Genomic DNA, 22,417 nt, shown 5'->3' with positions numbered 1-22,417 from the left:
AGTCCTGCATTACAGTAAACCTGCATCATGCAACTGGAAGCTATGTGCTTTGCCATGTCTTAGCCTGGCAGATAAGTACACTGTTATCCTTTCTCCACAAGCAGATTACATAGCTCTATGTACAGATTTAGGCTTGGAAGACAGTAATATCATTGTTTGATATTTTCCATTGAAAATATGCCTGTGCAAAGCCAAGGATCTTGCATAAATTGATTCTTTGGGCCAAATGATTGCTTTCAAACTGCATTCTTTGTTTCCCTCTGTGTATACTATATGCACTAATTAGAATATTCTTCTGTGTGAATTAGGGTAAATTTATCCGAATCCATTTTGGAACTACAGGCAAGCTGTCATCTGCTGATATTGAGATTTGTAAGCAGCAAACTCTCTCCTTTTAAAAAATACAATTGCTCATCTGAAAGCTGCAAAACCCTTTCTCACTGAATTTTCCTTTGTGTGACTAGATTTATTGGAAAAATCCCGAGTGATTTTCCAGCAACCTGGTGAAAGAGACTATCACATCTTCTACCAGATCCTGTCAGGAAAGAAACCAGAGTTACTAGGTAAGCATTATGTGGATCCACAGCTTTTAAGGACCTAAACCTGAATAGACAGTGGATAAGGGTTTAGGAGGCAAACCCATGTGCAGAAAGGCCCTTATGATTCCACTTGATGAAACTGAACTTCCACTGTCAATTACAATCTTTTAGAGATGTTGTTCCAGTGGCAGCAGCAGAGACCATTTTTCTCATATTACAGATTAATCTAATGGGAATAAGACTGAGGCAGGACTTTTAAAGCATAGCACTATAAAGGCAAAAAGTGTCACACTGAATTTGTGTAATCCAAGGTCTCACAACATCTGGAAAATGCCATGCCTCCAAAGCATTTGTGGCGATAAAACTTCAATTATCCAGATTTTCACATATGAGAAGATTTGCTTATAGGTCCACAAAGAAAAGTTAGTTTCCTCTTTCTTCCCCAAGTGACAAAACTGGCATTCCAGCATGTTGTGTAGCAGGAGAGAATGTTCAAAGCTGCCTGCTGCTGATTATGTGCTGATTACCCCTTTCAAGCTTCCCCTGGCTCAGCGTGGTCCCACAGAGCCTCTGGAGAAGGGCAGAGAGGGGCTGAGATGCTTTGAATAAAACCTTCACTAGTTATTTAAGTGACACTCTTTGCTGACTTCAATATGTGTTCTGAAGGAGCAGGTTTTGTAAAATATGTTGGAGAGTCACTTCATTGCTCTTCTACACTCCCACTAAGCTATAATCATAATCTCTTTTGAAGTCTTATTATCCTGACAGTGCGTGGTCAAGTCTCTAACACTCTAAGCTTTACGTGGCCTAATTAATGGCAATTATGGGAAAGATTTCAAGGAAGCTTTGCACTGTGAGAATCCCTGAGAATTCCTGTGCTGGGAAAATGCTGTGTTTCTCATAACCTCTCTATGTGCTCCACAAGAGCACACACCTTTGTGGCCAGCAGGAATATGTCTGCAGGCTCTTGAAGAGGCTGAAACCAACAGGGGCTTGTGTTTTGCAGACAAGAAGTGTATGTGCTTGTATATAAACACATCTGTATCTAAATATCAATAAGTATGGATGAAAACTAAAGTAATTTATATCAGAGTGACTACACAGCAAAGTCAAGCTTATAGAGACTAAGATTTCATATAAACATAATATTGATAGCCATTTATTTACATACATACATACTTAGATATGTAGTGTGTGTCTGCATAAAAAAGATTGAAATCTAGACCAAACCTCGGTCTGGGAAATGTGGGTGAAACTTCCAGTTGATTTAAGGAAGCAGGGCTTTGCCTGTACTTTTAGAGGCAGCTAGCTTTGTAGAAAACAACTCTGCATTTTTAGGTTTTGATATGAAGGAATGACAATGGAGCAAGCCATATTCTGTCTTTTGTTTTTCAAAAGCCAAGTATCTTCTGCAAAGGGTGCTGGAAGTCACTCTTCTCTGAGTCTATTATAAAAAAGGAGAGCCATGCCCATATTCCCTGTCTTGGATCATACTAAAATCTTTTTCTCCTCTCTATTTAGATGGGATTTTTAACCCTAAAAACATGTGAGGCAGAAGGTAGGACTATACAGGAAATTATGGACCCAATATACTGCAATACAAGCTCAATAGATGTGTATGTACAGTAGATGTTAATATGCAGCATTTCCATAACCTTTTTATTCACTTTCTCTACATCTTCACATTAATATAGTAGAATAAGAGAGCTGGTTTCTGCCCTGCAGTTATTAAAATAAAAACAACAAAACAACTTAGTAGTGCAGAGACAAATGTAGGTTACAGTTGATTTTTCCATCTGCATTTCTGATGACCTGGATGGATGGCAGTTTTGACCTTGGCAGTTCTTTTACAGACATGCTCCTGATCTCTACCAACCCATATGACTACCACTTCTGCTCACAAGGAGTGGTCACAGTGGACAACTTGGACGACGGAGAAGAATTGTTGGCAACAGATGTAAGTCTGTATGGGTTTGACTTTGGGTTTCCTAGACCAGGGGAGGAAGACTGCTGGGAAGAGCATGACTTCTGTCCCTGAAATTATTGGACAAAAACAAAAGCAGTTTTGGGTCTTAACTGCATTGACTGTGAAGCACAAGGCCTGATAAAATGTTGCTCTTTCAAATCTGGCCTTGCTCCATGGAATTGTCAGCGTTCAGGAACACCCATAATCATGGGATATGATTATCTGCAGGTGCTTTTATTAAGAGCTCTGGGAATCAGGGGTACAGACCCGAATCTGACTCCGACGTGGCTTTCGAGCTGAACGTATTTTATATTCTATCGTTATATAACTTATATATGAATTGTTAAACTTATAGTGTTCTATTGTATACATTGACATGAGTTTCTCATGATCGTTCTTAGGCCCCTGACCACAGTTTCTCATTATTATTCTTACAATTAAACAGTAATTAAATTTAATTACTAAACAATCATCACATCTAACAATTATATCATTTATCATGTACCAGCTACACAGGTGCAGTTCTAGCAAGGTACAAGGTCTTCATGTACTTAGGTTATTTATTTTTCTTTTCAGGGCCTACTAAGCTTAATTTTCCTTTTAACCCAAAATCCCCATGATTTTATATCAGAATGACCAACTTTTATAATTTTTATATATAGAATACTAGATGAAGAGAGGTCTCCCCTGGGTTCCCTGCCATTTCTGGGTCTTCAGGGTGTTCCAGTGGCTGCTTTGGGTGCTAACACCCCTTGGCAGGACAGTAATATCTGCCATGCAAAGGTGGATCCTGGGGCTGCATCCACCACTGCTTTTGAGCAGGGGAGTGACAACATATCTGTGTTTCCTTTTCACAGCAAGCCATGGACATCTTGGGATTTGTGCCTGATGAGAAGGCTGGTTCCTACAAGCTCACAGGTGCCATCATGCACTTTGGGAATATGAAATTCAAGCAAAGACCTCGAGAGGAGCAGGCAGAGGCTGATGGCACTGAAAGTAAGAAAAACACCTAAAATTACTCCTCAGCTCTTCAAAAGTCTGGCATGTACCAGGCACTGTGCTGAGGAAGCAGCTCCCTGTTTGCTTTAGTCTTGCACACTGTGGCTGTATTTGTAACAGGCTTATTCAGTGGTGGGTAACCTTACTCAGCAGGAGATGAGCATAGCCAGACCAACAGGATCAAATTCCATGTTTGAGACCATTTACACAAAATGGCTGGGAAATCCCGGTGCCTTAACTTTCTCTGTCACGACTTCAGGTCCTGCTTCTTTATTTTCTCTTGCACCTGAAATTGTCTATAACCAGTGTGGGAAGATGTTTTTTTTTTCCTAAACCTGAAGAGCTTCTTAACTGAGATTATTGTAGCAACTGGGGTATAAAGTAGTCAGACAACCTACCATAATAGAGAGTACAGGCATGCCTACCACAAATCATTAAGAGAACAAGGCCTTTATCCAGTTTGTCTTTTGAAGTGAATGTACTCCAAAATGTAGACGTTTAAAGACAATTGAAACCTTATTTCTCCTGACCAGGTGCTGACAAAGCTGCCTACCTGATGGGAATCAACTCCTCTGATTTGATTAAGGGTTTGTTGCACCCTAGGGTGAAAGTTGGCAATGAGTATGTGACCAAAGGTCAAAGTGTTGAACAGGTAAGGAGATGCTTTCACGATATTTGGATACATGTCCTGAGAGCCTAGAGGATTTGCTCATAACATCTCAGAGAGACAGACAGCTGCTAGAAAAATTAACACAAGCCTCTAGTACCTGTTCTCATTTTATATGCCCAAACGTGGGGAAATACATGGTGAAAGTGAGGGAAACTGGGGAAGAGCCTGACAAAGGAATACTGTCCAGCACAACTGTTGATAGAATTGCTTTTCTGATGTGTTAGTAGCAGTCACTCCAGGAAATCAGGTGCAGTTAAAACCACATGGGGATTGATAGCTAATTCTGGATGAGAATAGTTACCTAGAAGATTTGAGCCATGGATTATTTATTCACTCATCGCTCATTCATTATTCATGTAGTTTTAATCTCTGTGTGACCTCAATCAGTTTAAGGCAATATCCATTTAAAGTTACCTCCTAATTTAAGGGAAAAGGAGTCCTTGGTTTGCTATGCTGCAGCAATACTGTAGAAGATGCTGCAGCATTTTGGTTACAATAAAAGTTGCTGTTTGAAGACAGCCTGTGGTAAAAAAAAAAACCACTCAGAAAGTAAAAAAACCACTGCAGATAGGTTTTCTGATGATGCAGATAAGCACAGGCTACAGAAGAGATTTAAGGCAAACTTTTCCTATTGCCTGCTCATGTCATAGCATCCCTCAAAAATTAGAAGGAAATGTCAATGAACAACTTGAGCATAAACCTCCACCCTGTTCTGGCAGTAGCTCTGGACATCATAGCTGACTTCTGGCCTGTGAATTTCTGCTACCTTATTTCCACAGAAATATACTGTGTCGCCCTGATTCTTAAGATTTTCTAAAGCCTTCTAAGTTTACATTCTGTTAGAAAACTTTCCCCCACATTTTCTATAAACAACGTATTGTTTTGCATTCCTTTGTGGGGGTGGAGGAAGTTGATGTACTGGTGGTTTGTCCAATGTCACTGGAGAGGTGGCCCATTCACTCTCCAACCCACTGTCACCTTTGGAAAAGTATAAAAGTTGGAGTCAGAAAATAAACCTTCTTCTTTTTTACCTTGCCATCACAGTGGCTCGTGTTGTGCTTTCTCGTGTCCTATAGAGACAATACTGGATTAAAACATTTGGAACTTGCTGTCCAGCTGTTTCCCAAAATATTCTTAGTGAGCACTTTACCATACATGTTAGTAGACATCCATATATTTAGCAGTGATTTGAAGGAAATTAAGCAGAGATAATAGGAGAAACTGTGTTATATTAACTATGTCTTGGTGATTATACGAAGCACTGGGAAATTTCATTTAAATTGTAAACAGACATTGAAATAGTCTACTGAACCAAAATCTTTGTGTTCCACGGTAAATTTTGTTTCACTGCAGTATTCTAAAACATGTATTTTAGGTTCTGTATGCTGTGGGGGCCTTATCTAAGGCAGTGTACGATCGAATGTTCAAATGGCTGGTGGTCCGTATCAACAAGACCTTGGACACTAAGCTGCCAAGACAGTTCTTCATTGGAGTCCTGGATATTGCTGGGTTTGAAATCTTTGATGTGAGTATTAATGTGTGAGGACTGGGTGGAAGGATATAAAAGATGCCAAGAGATAGCTCTTGGTTGGGTGTTTCTCTTTATAAATGAACAGAAAGCAAAGTGCTGAGAAAGCCATAAGGCAAATAATGTGTATGATTTTACTTTTTTTTTTCCCCCATGAATAGATATAAAAACCATTTGGCTGGACGTGCCAATAGCTCCTGGGAACAATATCTCATATGCTTTGGGCTGTAAACAGTTTCCTTCTTGCTGTTCCATTAAGTAAACTGCAATGCAAATGCTTATTTTTTCTCTCTTTCTGCAGTTTAACAGCTTTGAGCAGCTGTGCATCAATTACACTAATGAGAAACTGCAACAGTTTTTCAATCATCACATGTTTGTCCTGGAGCAAGAAGAGTATAAGAAGGAAGGCATTGAGTGGGTATTCATTGACTTTGGCATGGACCTGCAGGCCTGCATTGATCTAATTGAGAAGGTATGTGCATGCCAAGGAGTATTCAGTGAATTGGTTTTATTCACAATGCTCTTTTGGATGTGTCCTCATGGTAGGATAAACAGCATGACAAGTTTCTTGCCTGTCTACCTGCAATACAGAATCAAAAGAAAATCAGCATTTGTGGCCACTCAGCTTTACCTTTGGAATTCTGCCTTAAAGAGCCAACAGCAGCCAACAAGCTGTAACTGGTAATTTGTATGGCTGTGTCTTCCCTGGCTTGCACTTTTCTAATTCTCTGTTCCTGCTGTTCCTCTATTTAGTCTGCACCACATATGCTTGACATCAAACTCATCAGCTTTTCAGGGCAAATGCACTGTTTCAGTCTTGTGCCCTGTATGCCTCCTGTGAGGCTCCTTTTTCTCACATTATATGCTGATGTGCAAAGTCCTTTGTGCTCTTTCTATCTTGGAAAGGAAAGAAATCTTTACCACTTCCCCAGCATGGGATATCCCTTTCCTTTTCCCTTTTTTGGGAGTATAATATGGTCCTGGTAGGGACAGCTTTCCTCTGCTGTATAACCTGTCTTTGTATCTCTTTCTGCCATGTTTTATGGCACAGCATCTAACCCTGCTGATCTGTGAGGAAACATGAAATTTTGCATCTTGCATTAGCAGGAAATTTGTAACAGCAGTTGAAAGTCTGATTATTAAGTGGTCTTCTATTTTTGATCACTTTCTTGTCCAAGGGCAGGATATCTGTGCATGATCCTAATCCCTCAAAACCAATCTGCCCAGTGCTACAAGGTTCATTCATCTCTTCCAGAGACATGAATGAAAAAATCTAGTTGGTCCAGCTGCCCTGAAAGATAAATCAAACTCTTTCTGGAAGCCATCATAAAGGCTCCTAAGGCAGAAATGACATACTGAACAGTCAAAGGTGACATACTGTATAGTCAACGGGGTGGTTACTATTTTAACAGAATAGTCAAAAACTTCCTACTCAGGTTGAGAAGAAATTTTGCAGACTTAACATTCCATCAGATAAAACTGACAGGCTGCATAGCCACTGAAAGCAGGTAGCCTAAACATTTCCCAACAAAGATGCTCTTTAAATCCACAGCCACTGGGAATCCTGTCTATCCTTGAGGAGGAGTGCATGTTCCCAAAAGCTACAGATATGACATTCAAATCCAAACTCTATGACAACCATCTTGGCAAGTCACCCAACTTACAGAAGCCCAGGCCTGATAAGAAAAGGAAATATGAAGCTCACTTTGAACTCCTTCATTATGCTGGTGCAGTAAGTTCCTCTGCTGACAGGCAGAGTTTGTATCAGAGGTCTTCCAGGTGGGGTTTGGCTGTAGCTCACAACAAGGGAGGGTGGGAAGGATGAAGAGGGGAAGAAAGGGAAGGTGAGGAGTAAAAACAAATATCTACTCTCTCTGCACAAGTGTTGCAGCAGAGCAAGATGCCACCACACTCAGGGACATCTGCTCTTTAGATGCACAAATAGAATGAAATAAACTGAGGAGGGCTAATAGTACTTCTGCTGGAAGTCTGCCTTGCTTTGCCTTTATCACTTTTCTTCCAATCTGAGTAAGACTAGTAATTAAGACTAGCAGCAGTATCTAACTTTTCACCTTGGTTTCCTGGAAAAATGAACTAATTTTTGCTTTAACTCAAGGGACTGTTAAAAAAAAGAAAAAAAGAAAGATACAACTTTTTACTCATTTTAGGACCAGTGTGTCAAAACAGCAAAAGGAAGTGTGGTTAGCTTTGATGTGGTGATTCAGTTTACAGTTTCACTGGTGATGAGGTGAACAAGAACATAATCCAGTACTGTGATACCTGAGCCAAAACTTGTCCAGTTTTGAAGTTCAGTTTTCAGACCAGATAGGCAGAAATAATTTGAGAGGGTCACAGGAATTTTTAAATCAAATTACAATTCATAAGAAGTCTCAGCATAGCAAAGCAGGAATTTACCTGATGCTGTTAATTTCAAATTATAATTGAGCATTAAGATAATTTTGTAATTATTAAAAGAAATAATGCTGATCTTGGTGCTTATCTGCAGTTCTTAATGCATTCAGCAGAGAAAATTAGAATTTCTATTCCCTTATGGTACTGATAATAGAACATATTGTCCCACTAAACAGAGCTGCAGCGAAGTCCTGGAGTTAGTTTTAATCATTAAGACTATTAGAAAACCCAAATTATTCCAGTGTAGCATGCTATTTTGAAGTTAAATTATTACTTGTGTCATTTTATACTAGAGTACTTTTTAATAAGGTTCCTGGGACACCAATGCCACATGGTATTTCTAAAGATAACCACATGGATTCCATGAGAAGATGTAGGGACCAGATAGTTTGGAAGGGGTGTGTGGGATTCACTTGGTAATTATTAGGAAGAGAGGTCTGGGAATTAGGAAGCAGAGAACTGGAGGGGAAGTGATGAAAACCAGGGCAGCTGGTACTGCTCTGGGCACAGCTCTTCACAAAAACTCATTGGCTGCAAGCTGAACTGCAAAGAACTGCTCTGAAGGGGAACATTGGCAACCTCAGGTTTGTTTTCCATGCCTTGCTGTAGGTTCCCTACAACATCATTGGGTGGCTTGAGAAGAACAAGGACCCGCTGAATGAAACCGTAGTAGGAATTTTCCAGAAATCATCCAACAAACTCCTGGCAAGCTTGTTTGAAAGCTACATTGGTGCTGACAGTGGTAAGCAGAACCAGCTCACGTGGGCTTCCTCTGGGGTTTGGGATGCGTGCTTGGGAATGAATTTCAGAAACTCAGCAACTCTCTCAACTGCAATTCCTCAATGCTAGATGGGGCAGTGACTAATTATTTGAATGTGCACAGCAGCTGTAGGAGTTTGCCAGTTATAGGAATGTCTTGCTTTGAAAAGACAGGAGTCTGTGAAGGAAGGCAGGAGCCTCCTGTGAAATGGAAAAGGTAAACCCCCTCCCTCTGAATTACCACAATTTTAAAAAAGGCTCTCAGGCAAAGACTTGGGAATGGGAATAACAGTTCTTTACTAGGAGAAAAACGAAATTAAAAAAATAATAATAAAAAAATGTAACTAGTACAAACAAAACTAGTGATGTAGTCAGAAACCTGGCACCCTGAGGAGTCAGGGTGTTGGTAGTAGTCCAGTCAAATGGTGGCTGCTCCTCCTGGAGTGGCAGATGAAATGCTCCTGGAGTGGTGATCTCTAGAAGGGTGGAGTTTTCTCTGAAGGTCTGGTAGAAGTTGGACCTGGTCTTCTTCTGGGAATTCAGCAGAGAAGAAGCTGCTCCTCTGGGAATCCAGCAAAGGGCTGCCCTGGTGTCCCAAAAAATGCTGATTTTATGCAGGTAGGGGTGCTTGGCTCCTCCCTCTGGGTAGAACATCTCACAATGGGCTGATGTAACTTTACCAGTCACACAGTGAGTATTCAATGGTCCATTAACAGAAGATATCTCCCTGGAGGGAGACATTGTTCTTGGAAGAGATAAGAAAACTGCCCCACCTCCAACAGATGGCAATAGAATACATGCTTATCTTACAAGCCAGGACAAGGAAGGAGACCATTAACTCAGCTAGGTTGAAAGTATAGTTCCTCTGAGCAACTGTGGCAAGGAAAGCTGTGGTGTGAATAATCCAGTGGGAATCTGAGTATGCAAGTGCTCAGACATGCAGCCAAGTGCTGCACAAAAGATTGTGTCATAAATGCCAATGGAAAAGAACAGCTCTGGTTTCTCATGCTGTAGTATTCCTTGCTTGAAATAAATAAGAAATACCAAGTTTAAGGGAGAGTTTTGAAATATTTTATTGGATTAGTGTCAAGCTCACACAGAAGGTACTGGAACACCATCCTACATTGGTCGCAGCAAGAAGGCTTTGCCAATATATATTCCTTTTTACTTGCTGCTGGATTTTTTTTTTTTAATTTGACAATGTACATTATACTAATGTATATCTTGCAAATCCTTGCAAGTCACTAACTGCCTATTTGCCTGTGGCTATTCCTGTCTATCCAAATATTACCTTGCTTTTCTTTGGTGTCCTGGAGAAAGGAACAGTCAGTCCAGATTAGCCTTTTCCACCCTCAGCAGTATCACCTTCTGAGGGTGAAAAGGCTGTGGATAATTGCATCAAGCACATTTCACTCTTCACTTTTCCTTTTATGTTGACAGGTGACACAATGACAGATCTCCTGGGAATGATCTAATGGCCCACTGCTTAAGCTGCAGCAGCTACTGTACATTTTTGGGTCATGTCAGGAACCTGTGAAACTTTGTAAAGGTCTTGTCAGAAACTAGCATTCCTTGGGAGGATCTGAGTGATTTTGACTCCAAAGCTTTAAGCAAAATTCAGGGGATGCAAATTATCTAATTTTAAAATATTTATTTCCCTCTATTCTAGACAAATCTTATTTGCACAAGTTCAGTGTCTGCATAGCAGAGAATCAGTTTCTATACAGTACAATGTGCAGTACAAATTTTCTGTAAGCATTATTTTTCTTTAAGTTTTTCTTTTTCTACATCATCTCACCCTATGGAGCTTTTAATGAACTACAAATTACTTTTGTTAAAAGTTTTTTTCTGCCATATTCATATTTATGGGCTTTTCTGCATAAGAAATGACGCAGTATAGATCTGAAATGCAAATGCAATCCAGAAAGTTTACAGTGGTCTTTGACAAAATTCCTAACTATGGACAGAGAGCTGCAAATGTGTGATGTATCATACATGATTTTCAGACTGTCTTGTATAAAATTTGAGCAATCAGAGCCTTTTAGTCAAATAGAGGAGCACTATTAAAATGGTCTATTTTCCACACTCTGCCTGCACCCCTTACTGAGATACAGATTGTTTTATGCTTCTTTTTTCCTCCTTAGGTGACCAGGGTGGAGAAAAGAAACGCAAGAAAGGTGCTTCTTTCCAAACTGTGTCCTCATTGCACAAGGTTTGCTGCCTCTCCACATCTGGCAGTTTGAGTTAAGACAATGCATTGAAGAAGAATGTTAAGGGCTGTAATGGACAGGAAAAAATTCCAAGATTGAAATTTGACTTGTGGACATGGTTATTGACCTTGGCTATGGAAATACACTGCTATTAAAATTGCATGCCAGGGGTTGCTCCATTTCATCATCTTGGAGCAGTCAGGACAATGTTATTTTTTTTTTACTGTGTTTGAGAAAGTTTCACAAAATGGAGCCGACAACCTGTATCACTTATTTTGTTGCTTACAGCTTCATGCTTGTCTTTGGAACAGGAACTGATTACAAGTAATTTGCAAGTCCCTATCTGATTACTGCTTGTAATTGGATCCTGGGGTTAGAGCAGACATGGAAAACAAAAGTTGTTGGATGAAGTGGCATAAAGGTTCTTTTTTCCTCAGTTATTCCCTTCTTCTGGGACTGGCATGTGCTCGGGGTGGAAGCTGTCATTAGGATCATGCCTGAGGAAAAATGGGGCTAATTACCTTTTTTTTAACCATTACTATAATTTCTATGGATAACATCAAAAAAGCTGTAATTAGATAAACCTCAGGTTGGGAAGGATGTAGTTACCCACAAGTCATGCTATTTTTTCTTGTTTGGAGATACTCCCCATGAAGGGAAATTACAGGAAATGGAGATTTATATCTTACCAGCTAGAGAGGCATAAAGGTGGCTGGAAGAGCACTCAGACAATAATTAATAAGCCACAGATAGAAGCCCACTTTCCAGCACATGAGCAGCTGTTAGTACCCAGCTCGGGTTGTTTGTTGTCCTGACTGGCATATGAGGAACTTGCAGTTTAGAAAAATGAGCTTATTAAATTAATAACCAGCAAACCAAAGAAATAATGATTGGAATTCCGCTAAGCCACTAAAGCTAATCATGTTTTTAATGTGTCTGTTCTAGGAAAATTTAAATAAGCTGATGACTAACCTGAAATCTACAGCCCCTCACTTTGTGCGATGCATTATCCCAAATGAATCAAAAACTCCAGGTATGAAAAAGACAACAGTCTTAGACTTTTAGAATGTTTAACTCTGTCATTTTATTATTTACTTCTGAGTCACCAGATTGTACTTAAATACTGTCTGTGCTTTTTACCTTATCCAATCACGTTATTCTCTCAGGAGATGAAATCTCACATTTGGCAATTTCCTTGAAGAAATGAAGATGAAGCCCTGTGGAGAAACTCCTTTTAATGTAGCCTTGTTTTCCCCCTGCAGGCGAAATGGATGCATTCCTTGTTTTGCATCAGCTCCGCTGTAACGGTGTCCTGGAAGGCATCCGCATTTGCAGGAAGGGTTTCCCAAACAGGGTGCTTTATGCTGACTTCAAACAAAGGTAATGCACAGCTAGGATTGTTTCCTCTTCCATTCAAATCTACCTTCCAGCTTGCCTGGCATGGAAGGCAGAATTCTGCTCTTCCTTGTGTCTGTGTAGATACAAAGCAGACTACCCTGGGTGTTTTGGTTTGGGTTTTTTAAGTTTTTGGGGGAAGAGGAAAAAAAAACCCTAAAGTGGAATCTAAGCCAATTTTACACATTTTTCATTTGTTTTTAACAGGTACCGCATCCTGAATCCAGGAGCAATCCCAGAGGATAAGTTTGTGGATAGCAGAAAAGCTGCTGAAAAACTGATGGCATCTTTAGATGTTGACCATACCCAATATCGTTTTGGACACACCAAGGTAACTGGAAGAGACTTTCATTGCTCATGTAAAGAGAAAAGTGATAGATCTGGTATTTAATTTGCAGAATAGGACGTAGTGATTTTTGGTGGTGGTGTTTAATGGAGATTTAATAATCGAAGAAACCAGCAAAATAGCAGCAAATGTTCTAAGCTGTGCTAGAGAAAATTCAACTCTCTAGCTCAAGCTCCCACAGAGTTTTTATTAGAGGAACTCTACAGGCAGACACAGCACCAGCTGATGCTCCATGCCCCCCCAGCAAAACAACAGCTTATTTAGTATAATATAGGTACATTCAAACACAGATGGACCACAAGATCAGCTACATCTTTTGAGATGAGGCCGTGTGGAATTCTCACATGATCCCATTAGCAGGGATTTCTGGGAGTCAGGAGTTGTGGTTCAACTAACCTACTTGGAACCCTGCCACAGCTGAAAGGTATTGTGGTGATAAAGTAGCTTGGCCTATTCAAAATTGGGGAGATGAAACCCAGTTTTAAAACAACTCTGGAACTGTACAATGAAGTCCCTTAGGCAAGTAGTATTTGGCCCTCTCTACTCCCCTAGGTTATAACGTGTCAATAAGGATACGGGGTGAACCATCTCAGCAAGGTCATTGTAGCTCTAAGTCCTTCTTTGTTGGTGAACTGACATCTGTGCATGTTCCAGGTGTTCTTCAAGGCTGGTCTCTTGGGCCATCTAGAAGAAATGAGGGATGAAAGACTTGCTAAAATCTTAACGATGATCCAGGCAAGAGCGCGTGGCAGATTGATGCGGATTGAGTTTCAGAAGATAGTGGAGCGCAGGTATGGAGGCACCCTCTTAAATCTTAGCAGATAATAGTAATTACCATTTAATTATAAGTTGAATAGAGCCATTAATTGCAGTCCCTAAGGCTACAGATAACCCTAAATTAAAATCTTTAAGTGTATGTGTGATAAAAATAATAGCAACTGTATATTAGTTGCCTGCAGCTTTGGTGAAAATGAGATTTGGAAATTTTTTGTGTCTCTGAAAATAAAGAGATCTGGAGGAAGTTTCTTGTATCACTTGGAAATTAGTAAAGGTTCCTAATATTGCTCAGAAAAAAACTATTAAACTGACTGAGAATGAAAACAAAACCCCTCACTTTTTCAATTCAGGCTAAGATTTAGGGAGTTTTGTTTGTTTTCTCTTAAACCAGGGACGCCCTTCTTGTAATTCAGTGGAACATCCGTGCCTTTATGGCTGTCAAGAACTGGCCTTGGATGAAGCTTTTCTTTAAGATCAAGCCTCTCCTGAAGACTGCAGAAACTGAAAAGGAGATGGCCAATATGAAGGAAGAATTCCTGAAACTGAAGGAGGCTCTGGAAAAATCTGAAGCCCGGAGAAAGGAACTTGAGGAAAAGCAAGTCTCTTTAGTTCAGGAAAAAAATGATTTGCTCCTCCAGCTCCAAGCTGTAAGTAGACGCATAGATTTCTACACTTATTAGATGTTCTTTGAAACTCAAAGGTTCACAGACTAGAGTGTTAGTGGAATTTAATAAAAATAAGCTGTTGATCTTGTCAGAGCCTTGCCAAAATTTGGAGTGGATAGAAGTTCTCATGTTTTGGCATATAACTAGGTGGGCTAACAATGCAAATCTTAACAGATTCTGTTTAAGGCAATGTTCACAGCAGTAACACATGCAAGTAGTCTCATATGTGGCCATCCACGTATGCTCACCACTATCTCATTCTGCTTTTTAATGACTTGTCTTCTGAAATCGAGAGTAGGAAATTTTCCTTGTGCTTTGTTGCTTTGTATCAGGCTCCCTGACCAGTTACAGGCTAGGGGACAAGTGAGGGAGAAAAAAGGCCAGGCAGTCATTGCTGTCCTCTCCCTTGTGCCACACCAGGAGCAAGACACCCTGGCAGATGCCGAGGAACGTTGCGACTTGTTGATTAAATCAAAGATTCAGCTGGAGGCCAAAGTCAAAGAGCTGACAGAGAGGGTTGAGGATGAGGAAGAGATGAATTCTGAGCTGACTTCTAAGAAGAGAAAATTGGAAGATGAGTGCTCCGAGCTCAAGAAGGATATTGATGATCTTGAAATAACACTTGCAAAAGTAGAGAAAGAGAAACATGCTACTGAAAACAAGGTACATTCAGAACTTCACCGTGTATTCAAAAGAGGTTTGGCATGGATTACCTTTATATGAAGTGCTACTGGTCTTCTGATGGTTTTACACTCTTTGTTAACACAGGCCACCCTGAAGGGTCAGTAGATACACTAATTTGACTTTATGAGGTGAAAATAAATACCTCTAAGCCTAAGTTTCCTTTTTTTTTTTTTTTTTTTAAGTGAGTCTTACTGTGATTCAGCTAAAGAATTGTACTTATTTGTGGCATTTTTAAGTAAACAATCTTCTGCTGTAACCATGAATTCCTCCAGATCTCCTCCTTAAAGCCTACAAATGTAAAAAGCTCATCTCCTACGCCTCCCAGAGGGATTCAGATGCTGGAGTCCACCAATGGGAGTGACTCTGAAAAGAATTTAGTATGTTTGAAAAAATGTATTACCCCCACATCAAAAACTGGCAGATTCCCTTGATGACAATTTAACTCAAAAAACCATGAGGTGCTGGAAGGGGAGATCCCTTTCTTTGTCTAGTTTTCCTGCTTACAATTTCAGACCAGATAATCATTTGAGACATGTTATGATAATCGCTTCCTTCAAAGTCTTACAAACACATCTTCCTTTCTCACACAGGTCAAAAATCTGACAGAAGAAATGGCAACACTTGATGAGAATATCAGCAAACTTACTAAGGAGAAAAAGTCCTTGCAGGAATCTCATCAGCAAGTTCTAGATGACCTACAAGCAGAAGAGGACAAGGTCAACACACTGAGCAAAGCTAAAGTGAAACTGGAACAGCAAGTGGATGATGTAAGCTGGCTCTTCCTTTATGTTTCACAAGACTCATTTGACCACCACTTACAGTGGACCTTCCATGAGCCTGAAAGGTTGCAAAACTTTGAAAAATATTCCTCTCCTTTTAGACATGTACTCCTTGTACTGTCTGTAAAAGGTATAATTACAGGAACACCACAAAATATTTATTTGTGTTCAGCCTTTCAAAGGTTTGCAATAACAAGGGAAAATCCTCCCAACTCACACTTGCAGTGTAGTTGACATGAAGTCAAACAGAATTTTGCCACTAAGGGAACTGTAATGCTTGCACAAATGTAAAGCATGGACTAACCCTTTTATTCTAATTCCATAGCCCATTTGCCCACGGGCTGCTGGAAAATAAACCCTGTAAACTAGGATGCTTGTGCTTAAGTGCCTCTGCTTCATAGCTCACTAGAACTCAGCACAGGACTGGGCACTGCCTACATCTGACTGTTGTAAACCACCTGTGTTCAATATATTTATTAAGTGACTTTGCTCCTAAAGCTCGAGGGATCACTGGAACAAGAGAAGAAAGTGAGGATGGATCTAGAAAGGGCAAAACGCAAATTGGAAGGGGATTTGAAGCTGACCCAAGAGAGTGTCATGGACTTGGAAAATGATAAACTGCAGATGGAAGAAAAGCTGAAAAAGTAAGAAGTTGATTCTGTTGTACCAAATAAAGCAGCACAGTTAAAGTGTCATTTAAGAGCCTTCAGGTGTGTCATCCTGCTCTGATGGTGGCTGAAAGAAAATTCCATTATGAAAATGTATAGCCAAGGAGGGAGGCAAAATAACTCTTATGTACAAGACACCTGAAACATTAGAATTCATTAAACTTTCCTACATTAAAAAAACAACCCAGAAACTTACTGATTCCATTGCTTAGAGGAGAAAGCTGAAGAAATTCTATAAAGTTGTTAATCCTAACTAACTGTGGTAGTATTGTTAGGAGACCTGACTGTTAAATATGTTTTTCCATTGAGTCTGAAAATAGCGTTGCTTTTGTATGACACAAAGAAGCAAAAATATAATTGCACAAATGCATGCAGAGGCTTGACTTGGAAACTGCTGCTCAGAGGAAAATGTGTTTTCATGCAAATTGCAATACATTTGAATTGTTTTCATTTTTAGATATGTTAGAAGTTTTATTGTACAACTCTTTAAAAATTTAAAAATCCTAACTTGATGTTTCAAGGCAAATTGTCACAGTAGGATCTTCCTTTCTGTGCCAGGAAAGAATTTGAAATGAGCCAGCTGAATTCCAAGATAGAAGATGAACAAGCTATAGTGATGCAGCTGCAGAAGAAGATCAAGGAGCTTCAGGTCAGCTTGCTTTTTTATTGTATATCTTAGGACAAGTTTCTCTTTGTGCCTCACTGAAAGACCTTGCAGAAACTTTTCATGGCTAGCTGCAGCTCCTCTTTGAGACACAAAGTGCTACATCTCCGTAGCTTCCCAGCAGATCCCTTTTTTCCCTCAGGATGGCTGCTCTATAATGTTTCCTCCCAGCAGCAGGACAGATGACCACAGGATGCTAGTGGCAAGACAGAAAGGCTCTGGCGTTTTAAGTAAATAATATTGTTCCAAACCATGGAAGTGAGGGTAGTTAGTGGAGAGGGGTTCAGCAGTGATAAGCATGGATTTGTAATGTAGACAAAAGGTTAAAACAAACAGGAAATTTTCAACAGAAATGAAAAGGCCAAGGAAATTCAACACAGTCCAAACACAATATCTGGACCCAAAAACAACAGCTCCACATTTTTTGTTAATAAAGAATATTTGTATAACTTGGATGTAAAGTGCAGATTGGTGAAAAGAATCTTTTAATAAGAAAGACTGTTTCCAAAAAATATTAATTATCCAGGCAGTTCTATACACTGCTTAAACCTGTCTTAATGCTCCTAGAGAGAAATTATTCCAGTCGTGGAAGTCTTAAAATGAGAATTTGTTGCTGTAACTCCTATTAGCATGTGACTCCTCACATGTATTTCAGCTGAATGTCAAACCTGTGAACATAAGTTCAATACACTGTGTTATGAACTAAAAAAAATAAAATTTAAACTTTTGGGGAATGTTGTTAACAATGAATGTATAAAAAGGGATGTTGTTTATACAAGTAACAAGTTATAATTGGAAATGTGTATAACAGTGTGTGGTGCAGGGTTGGATGTTGCGGGTACAAAGTAAGGTGATTAGTTGTATTAGAACTTAATCATGTTGTGCATACCTAAAAGGGGAGTGGAACCAGGGAGGAGATGCCAATCTTTTTTGTTACTTTAAAGTTTTCCTTGTAAGCCTGTCCATAACACACTGGACCTATATGTCTTGAATTAGAACTTGCAAGCAAGATGTGACTCTCTGACTCACCATCATTACTGTAGCTCAGGATCTGATTTACAGGCACAAATGGGCAAATCCATTAACTGCTGAGCTTCTGCAGCGAGGTAAAATGTGGGCTGGCGGAGGGTTTAGCAGTTTGTAAGGTGCCTCATGGTCTTCTGACGGGAATCATTGTAACAATGACCCAAAAGTGTCCGTGTTTCTCTGGCAGGCTCGGATCGAGGAGCTAGAAGAGGAGCTGGAAGCAGAAAGAGCCGCTCGAGCCAAGGTGGAAAAGCAGAGATCGGATCTGGCCCGGGAGCTGGAGGAGCTGAGCGAGCGGCTGGAGGAGGCGGGGGGAGCCACGGCCGCCCAGCTGGAGATGAACAAGAAGCGCGAGGCCGAGTTCCTGAAGCTGCGGCGGGACCTGGAGGAGGCCACGCTGCACTACGAGGCCACGGCCGCCACGCTGAGGAAGAAGCACGCGGACAGCGTGGCCGAGATGGGCGAGCAGCTGGACAACCTGCAGAGGGTCAAGCAGAAGCTGGAGAAGGAGAAAAGCGAGCTGAAGATGGAAGTGGATGATCTGTCGTCCAACATGGAGCAGATGGTCAAGGGAAAGGTAAGGGTCCCGAGGCTTCCCAAACCCTCCAAAAGTCATGGGCAGCTAAGGCTGGTCTGAAGGTTTCTCAGGACACCTTCTGAAGTGCTCTAGAAGGTGGTGTCTTGTACCATGTCTCCCTTACCCAGCTGGTGGTGCAACCCTTCTTCTCTAGAGATGGGACAGCAATTAAGATGGCTTGTCTGAACACAGGGTGCATCCTTAGTCCCAGGCATATTGTTTATCCACGTATCTCAGGGCACAAAAACGTGTCAAGTACATTGGGCTCCTCCTGGCTGGTGACAGCTGGCGTGATGCCATCCCATTCAGGATATCTCTCACCCTAAGCAGAGTCCTTTCAGATCCTTGGTTCACAGTTTTGATCCATGTTAGCACGGAGTGTAAAGCAAAGGCTTGCATGATCACGCTGTATTTTCACTTCCTACAGCTGAATTGTGGATTTTGTTTCCTGAGTAGATAATCTCAGTAGCTTTCAGAGCACTCAAAATAGATTTCTTTCAGTGCAAGTGAGGAAAAGAAATGTCAGTATTCTCAGAGTTAGAAAGCTGTCATCAAACCCAATTTATAATAAATAGCAATTAAAGCAGAATCAGTAGAGCAATTTTCATTGGAGGTGATTTTCCCATCTAGCAATTATGAAGTGGCTATGCCTGCACTTCTTAGGCACTGACTGCTGCTGAAGCTCTTGCAGAGCCTTTTTACACTGTTGCTTATATCCAGAACAGAGTTCAGGGAAAACAAACAGGGAAGGTGGTCTGATGGGGGAGTCCCATATCCTGGGATCATGGACATGGGGCTGCTCTTCCCTGCTTTACTGCTGTGATAACTTGTGTCTTTGCTATCTGCCATTCCTCTGAAAGACAAACACACAAAAAAAATGATACATTTTGAAGGCTAGAGCTTTCAAATGTTTATCTGGAGCTTACAACTTGCTTTGTCTTTTTTCCTGATTCCCATTAGGCCAATGCAGAGAAGCTTTGTCGCACTTACGAAGACCATCTGAACGAGACAAAAACAAAACTGGAGGAAATGACTCGCCTCATGAATGACCTCACGACTCAGAAGACTAAACTCCAGAGTGAGAATGGTATGTGCATGTTCTGCCCAGTGTTTCCCAGGAATTTTTCAGGGGCACCTCTGCACTGCATCAGCGAGATGTGTTCTGCAGTGCATCTGCTCTGAAGGTGGCAGGGTTGGAGTTGCTGAATGGAGCAATAGATTTGTGTCTTTTGACATTTCTGACTTCAGTATGCTTATAACCTTGGTGGGGACACCTTGCCTTGGACTGGCTTTTAAAACAAACCCATACCCATATTTATCAGCATGCAGTGATATCATCTCATGAGCCAAAACGGATGTGCCAGCTCAGAACCCAGGATGGGCTGGGCTGCCTAGGTGCCTGTTGTTTCAGGAACAAGGATATGTGCATCTAGAAATACTGGAGGGAAAAAGGAATTGGGGCTGTGTGCATCCCACCTTCCTCAGGCTGACCTTGAGCATTGCACCCTAGAAGATGTTCACGTATCCTCTAAATACAACATATCCTCTAACTTCTTGCTACCTTTCTGGCCAGAGCAGTATTATTTAATTTCTGCTTTCTCATCAGATACCACTGTTCTGTGTGTTTTTAAAGACATATTTTTTATTTACTGTTAGTTGTAACTTCTGTGTCTCCTGTAAGACTGTGATTTTCACCCTGCAGTGGCACAGTTCCTGTGCCCAATGAAGTTTGGCATAAGAAACAAAAGTTTTCCTTATATTTCCTAATTCATCTGTCCTGTATGCTGGTCATTGCAAAGTTCCCAGGGTGCTTTGCTGCCCCCTGAAAAGAATTCTGTGGAAAAGCAATATAAAATAGTGAAAAAAAGTGAAACCAGCTACAACTGCCCATGAAAGTAAGCATCAGTTTAGTCTGATCCAAAAACTGAAGTAAAATTAATAAATCAAGCTATTGGCAATATAAAAAGACCCCAAATGACCAAACAAGAAAGCTCAAGTCATTAAATTCACCCAAAAAAAAAAAAAAAAAAAAAAAGAAAATCTAAGAAAAACTATCCTGATGAAGTATCTGATGGTTACAACTTTGGAAGAAGTTTCACAACAGGTCAATCACAATCACTGTGAGTTCTTTCCCTCAGCAGAATTGGACAGGTGGAACTATGATTTTTGACTGCAACTTTGTCATTTCATCATCTTGCTGTTTTTTTTTTTTTGTTTGCTTATTTGTCAAATATTGTGGCAGGTGAGTTTACTAGACAACTTGAAGAGAAGGAGTCACTGATAAGTCAGCTGTCCCGGGGAAAAACATCCTTTACTCAACAGATTGAAGAACTTAAGAGACAGCTTGAAGAGGAAACCAAGGTAATTCTTCATCTGTGTCCCATTCTTTGGAATGGTGAAAAGTGTTCATGTTCAATTGTAGCCTAGATAAAAGCTAAAATGAGACGTAGGCATGACAATGATTCCTACTAATTGTGCTGATATAAATTCTTGCCCCTGACTGAGGCAAGTCACAAGAGAAGATTTTGGGAAAAATCACCGGCTAAATAAATCATAAATACTAAATGAAACACCCTGCAGGATAGCCAAAATTTCAGATCTTACATCTTAAAATTTTGGGTTGTTTCTCCAAAATTGTTAAATTAACCTCAGTCTTGATAGCTTCCTCCTCGTGTCACCAGTTAGGGATGACTTCAATTTTCACCTCACTTGACCTGGACTGTCAAAGACAGAGGCAAAAAGGAAAAAAGAAGCTTAAGCTTCCATTTGAATTTCTAGGGGCTGTTTGTTTTGGTTTTGCTGTAGGTAACCTTGCAGTATTGTGGCCTTTCTGTCCCTGCAGTCCAAAAATGCCCTGGCTCACGCGCTGCAAGCAGCCAGGCACGACTGTGATCTCCTGCGGGAGCAGTACGAGGAGGAGCAGGAAGCCAAGGCAGAGCTGCAGAGGGCTCTCTCCAAGGGCAATGCAGAGGTGGCCCAGTGGAGAACAAAGTATGAGACTGATGCCATTCAGAGAACTGAGGAGCTGGAAGATGCCAAGTGAGTTACGTGGGCTTCACTTGACTGGCAGAGCTGTGCTCACCAGGTCTTTTTGTGTGCTAAGGGTTATAAACTTCCCTAGCTGGAAAGTCCCTCTGACACAATGCTGTAATTTGGGGCAGAAATATTGATCTGCCCAAGCAATAAGAAGAACAGAAGGACTTCTGTTCTTCTTATTGCTTGGGCAGATCAATGTTTCTGCTGCGTGCCTGTCTCTGGAGCAGTGGTTGCAGATACGGGGGTTTATTTGAGAACTAACAAAATTAGATAGTCCTGCTTAATTACATCACATTCTCTTACTTTGCCCCAGCCCAGTACTATTTTTCCTTGGTCTTGACTTCCCTTTCCCACTGGGAGATGATGGCTGCCCTGGGAAAGCAGGGCAGAAACTCATGTTGGTTCACACTGTACAGCTGCTCCCAGTTACAAGCTCAGGTTCCTGGGCAAGGTCTCTGAACATCTCCAACTTCTGCCTCTGCACATCTGTGATCTGCAGGATCTTACCACACTTTCAGCATATTTTCTTAATGTAATATCTCCACAATCCTCTTTCTAGGCTGTCCTTTCTTTCCAGCACCTCTTCTTGCCAGGACTCCCTGTTTTGCCAATCTAAATAGTCTATGAACAAAAGCCCAGGGCATGACCAGCTTCCTAGCTGCTGCTTGTCTCATATCTCTTAACTGGAGGAAAAGGACACTGTCATTTAGAGCAGGT

At 40.8% G+C, this 22,417-nt stretch overlaps 2 protein-coding genes across 16 annotated transcripts in view; one reads left to right on the top strand and one right to left on the bottom strand.

Moving 5' to 3' along the window:
• HHLA2 (HHLA2 member of B7 family) overlaps positions 1 to 22,417 on the bottom strand; it is a 52,172-nt gene that overhangs the window by 4,413 nt on the left and 25,342 nt on the right. The window contains exons 8-10 of one of the 10 annotated variants that reach the window (XR_014957793.1): positions 15,597 to 19,517; positions 13,401 to 13,508; positions 9,147 to 11,104 (exon numbers count right to left, since the gene is read on the bottom strand). The exons of 2 other annotated variants lie outside the window; for them this stretch is intronic. The gene's annotated coding sequence lies outside the window, so the exon portion shown is untranslated. Of the gene's footprint in view, positions 1 to 9,146; positions 19,518 to 22,417 lie in introns of those variants that run through there. 7 more of the 10 variants (XR_014957796.1, XR_014957798.1, XR_014957790.1 and 4 more) reach the window with 7 other exon arrangements.
• The window catches only part of MYH15 (myosin heavy chain 15), a 67,408-nt gene that overhangs the window by 32,467 nt on the left and 12,524 nt on the right, over positions 1 to 22,417 (top strand). For all 6 annotated transcript variants that reach the window (XM_085589075.1, XM_085589078.1, XM_085589085.1 and 3 more), the window contains exons 10-32: positions 309 to 372; positions 465 to 563; positions 2,393 to 2,496; positions 3,363 to 3,501; positions 4,038 to 4,156; positions 5,550 to 5,699; positions 6,004 to 6,174; positions 7,255 to 7,434; positions 8,724 to 8,856; positions 11,018 to 11,085; positions 12,029 to 12,116; positions 12,346 to 12,463; positions 12,686 to 12,809; positions 13,479 to 13,615; positions 13,993 to 14,248; positions 14,687 to 14,929; positions 15,541 to 15,717; positions 16,228 to 16,373; positions 16,956 to 17,046; positions 18,275 to 18,664; positions 19,625 to 19,751; positions 20,907 to 21,025; positions 21,507 to 21,703. In XM_085589075.1, coding sequence (XP_085445201.1) covers positions 309 to 372; positions 465 to 563; positions 2,393 to 2,496; positions 3,363 to 3,501; positions 4,038 to 4,156; positions 5,550 to 5,699; positions 6,004 to 6,174; positions 7,255 to 7,434; positions 8,724 to 8,856; positions 11,018 to 11,085; positions 12,029 to 12,116; positions 12,346 to 12,463; positions 12,686 to 12,809; positions 13,479 to 13,615; positions 13,993 to 14,248; positions 14,687 to 14,929; positions 15,541 to 15,717; positions 16,228 to 16,373; positions 16,956 to 17,046; positions 18,275 to 18,664; positions 19,625 to 19,751; positions 20,907 to 21,025; positions 21,507 to 21,703 — 3,440 coding nt within the window. The remainder of the gene's footprint in view (positions 1 to 308; positions 373 to 464; positions 564 to 2,392; positions 2,497 to 3,362; positions 3,502 to 4,037; positions 4,157 to 5,549; positions 5,700 to 6,003; positions 6,175 to 7,254; positions 7,435 to 8,723; positions 8,857 to 11,017; positions 11,086 to 12,028; positions 12,117 to 12,345; positions 12,464 to 12,685; positions 12,810 to 13,478; positions 13,616 to 13,992; positions 14,249 to 14,686; positions 14,930 to 15,540; positions 15,718 to 16,227; positions 16,374 to 16,955; positions 17,047 to 18,274; positions 18,665 to 19,624; positions 19,752 to 20,906; positions 21,026 to 21,506; positions 21,704 to 22,417) is intronic.

The sequence above is a fragment of the Lonchura striata genome, chromosome 1, assembly GCF_050655825.1.
Source record: "Lonchura striata isolate lonStrDom1 chromosome 1, ASM5065582v1, whole genome shotgun sequence".
Classification (NCBI taxonomy): Eukaryota; Metazoa; Chordata; class Aves; order Passeriformes; family Estrildidae; genus Lonchura; species Lonchura striata.
Note: the sequence above shows the minus strand (reverse complement) of the source record. Positions and strands in the feature narration are given on the sequence as shown.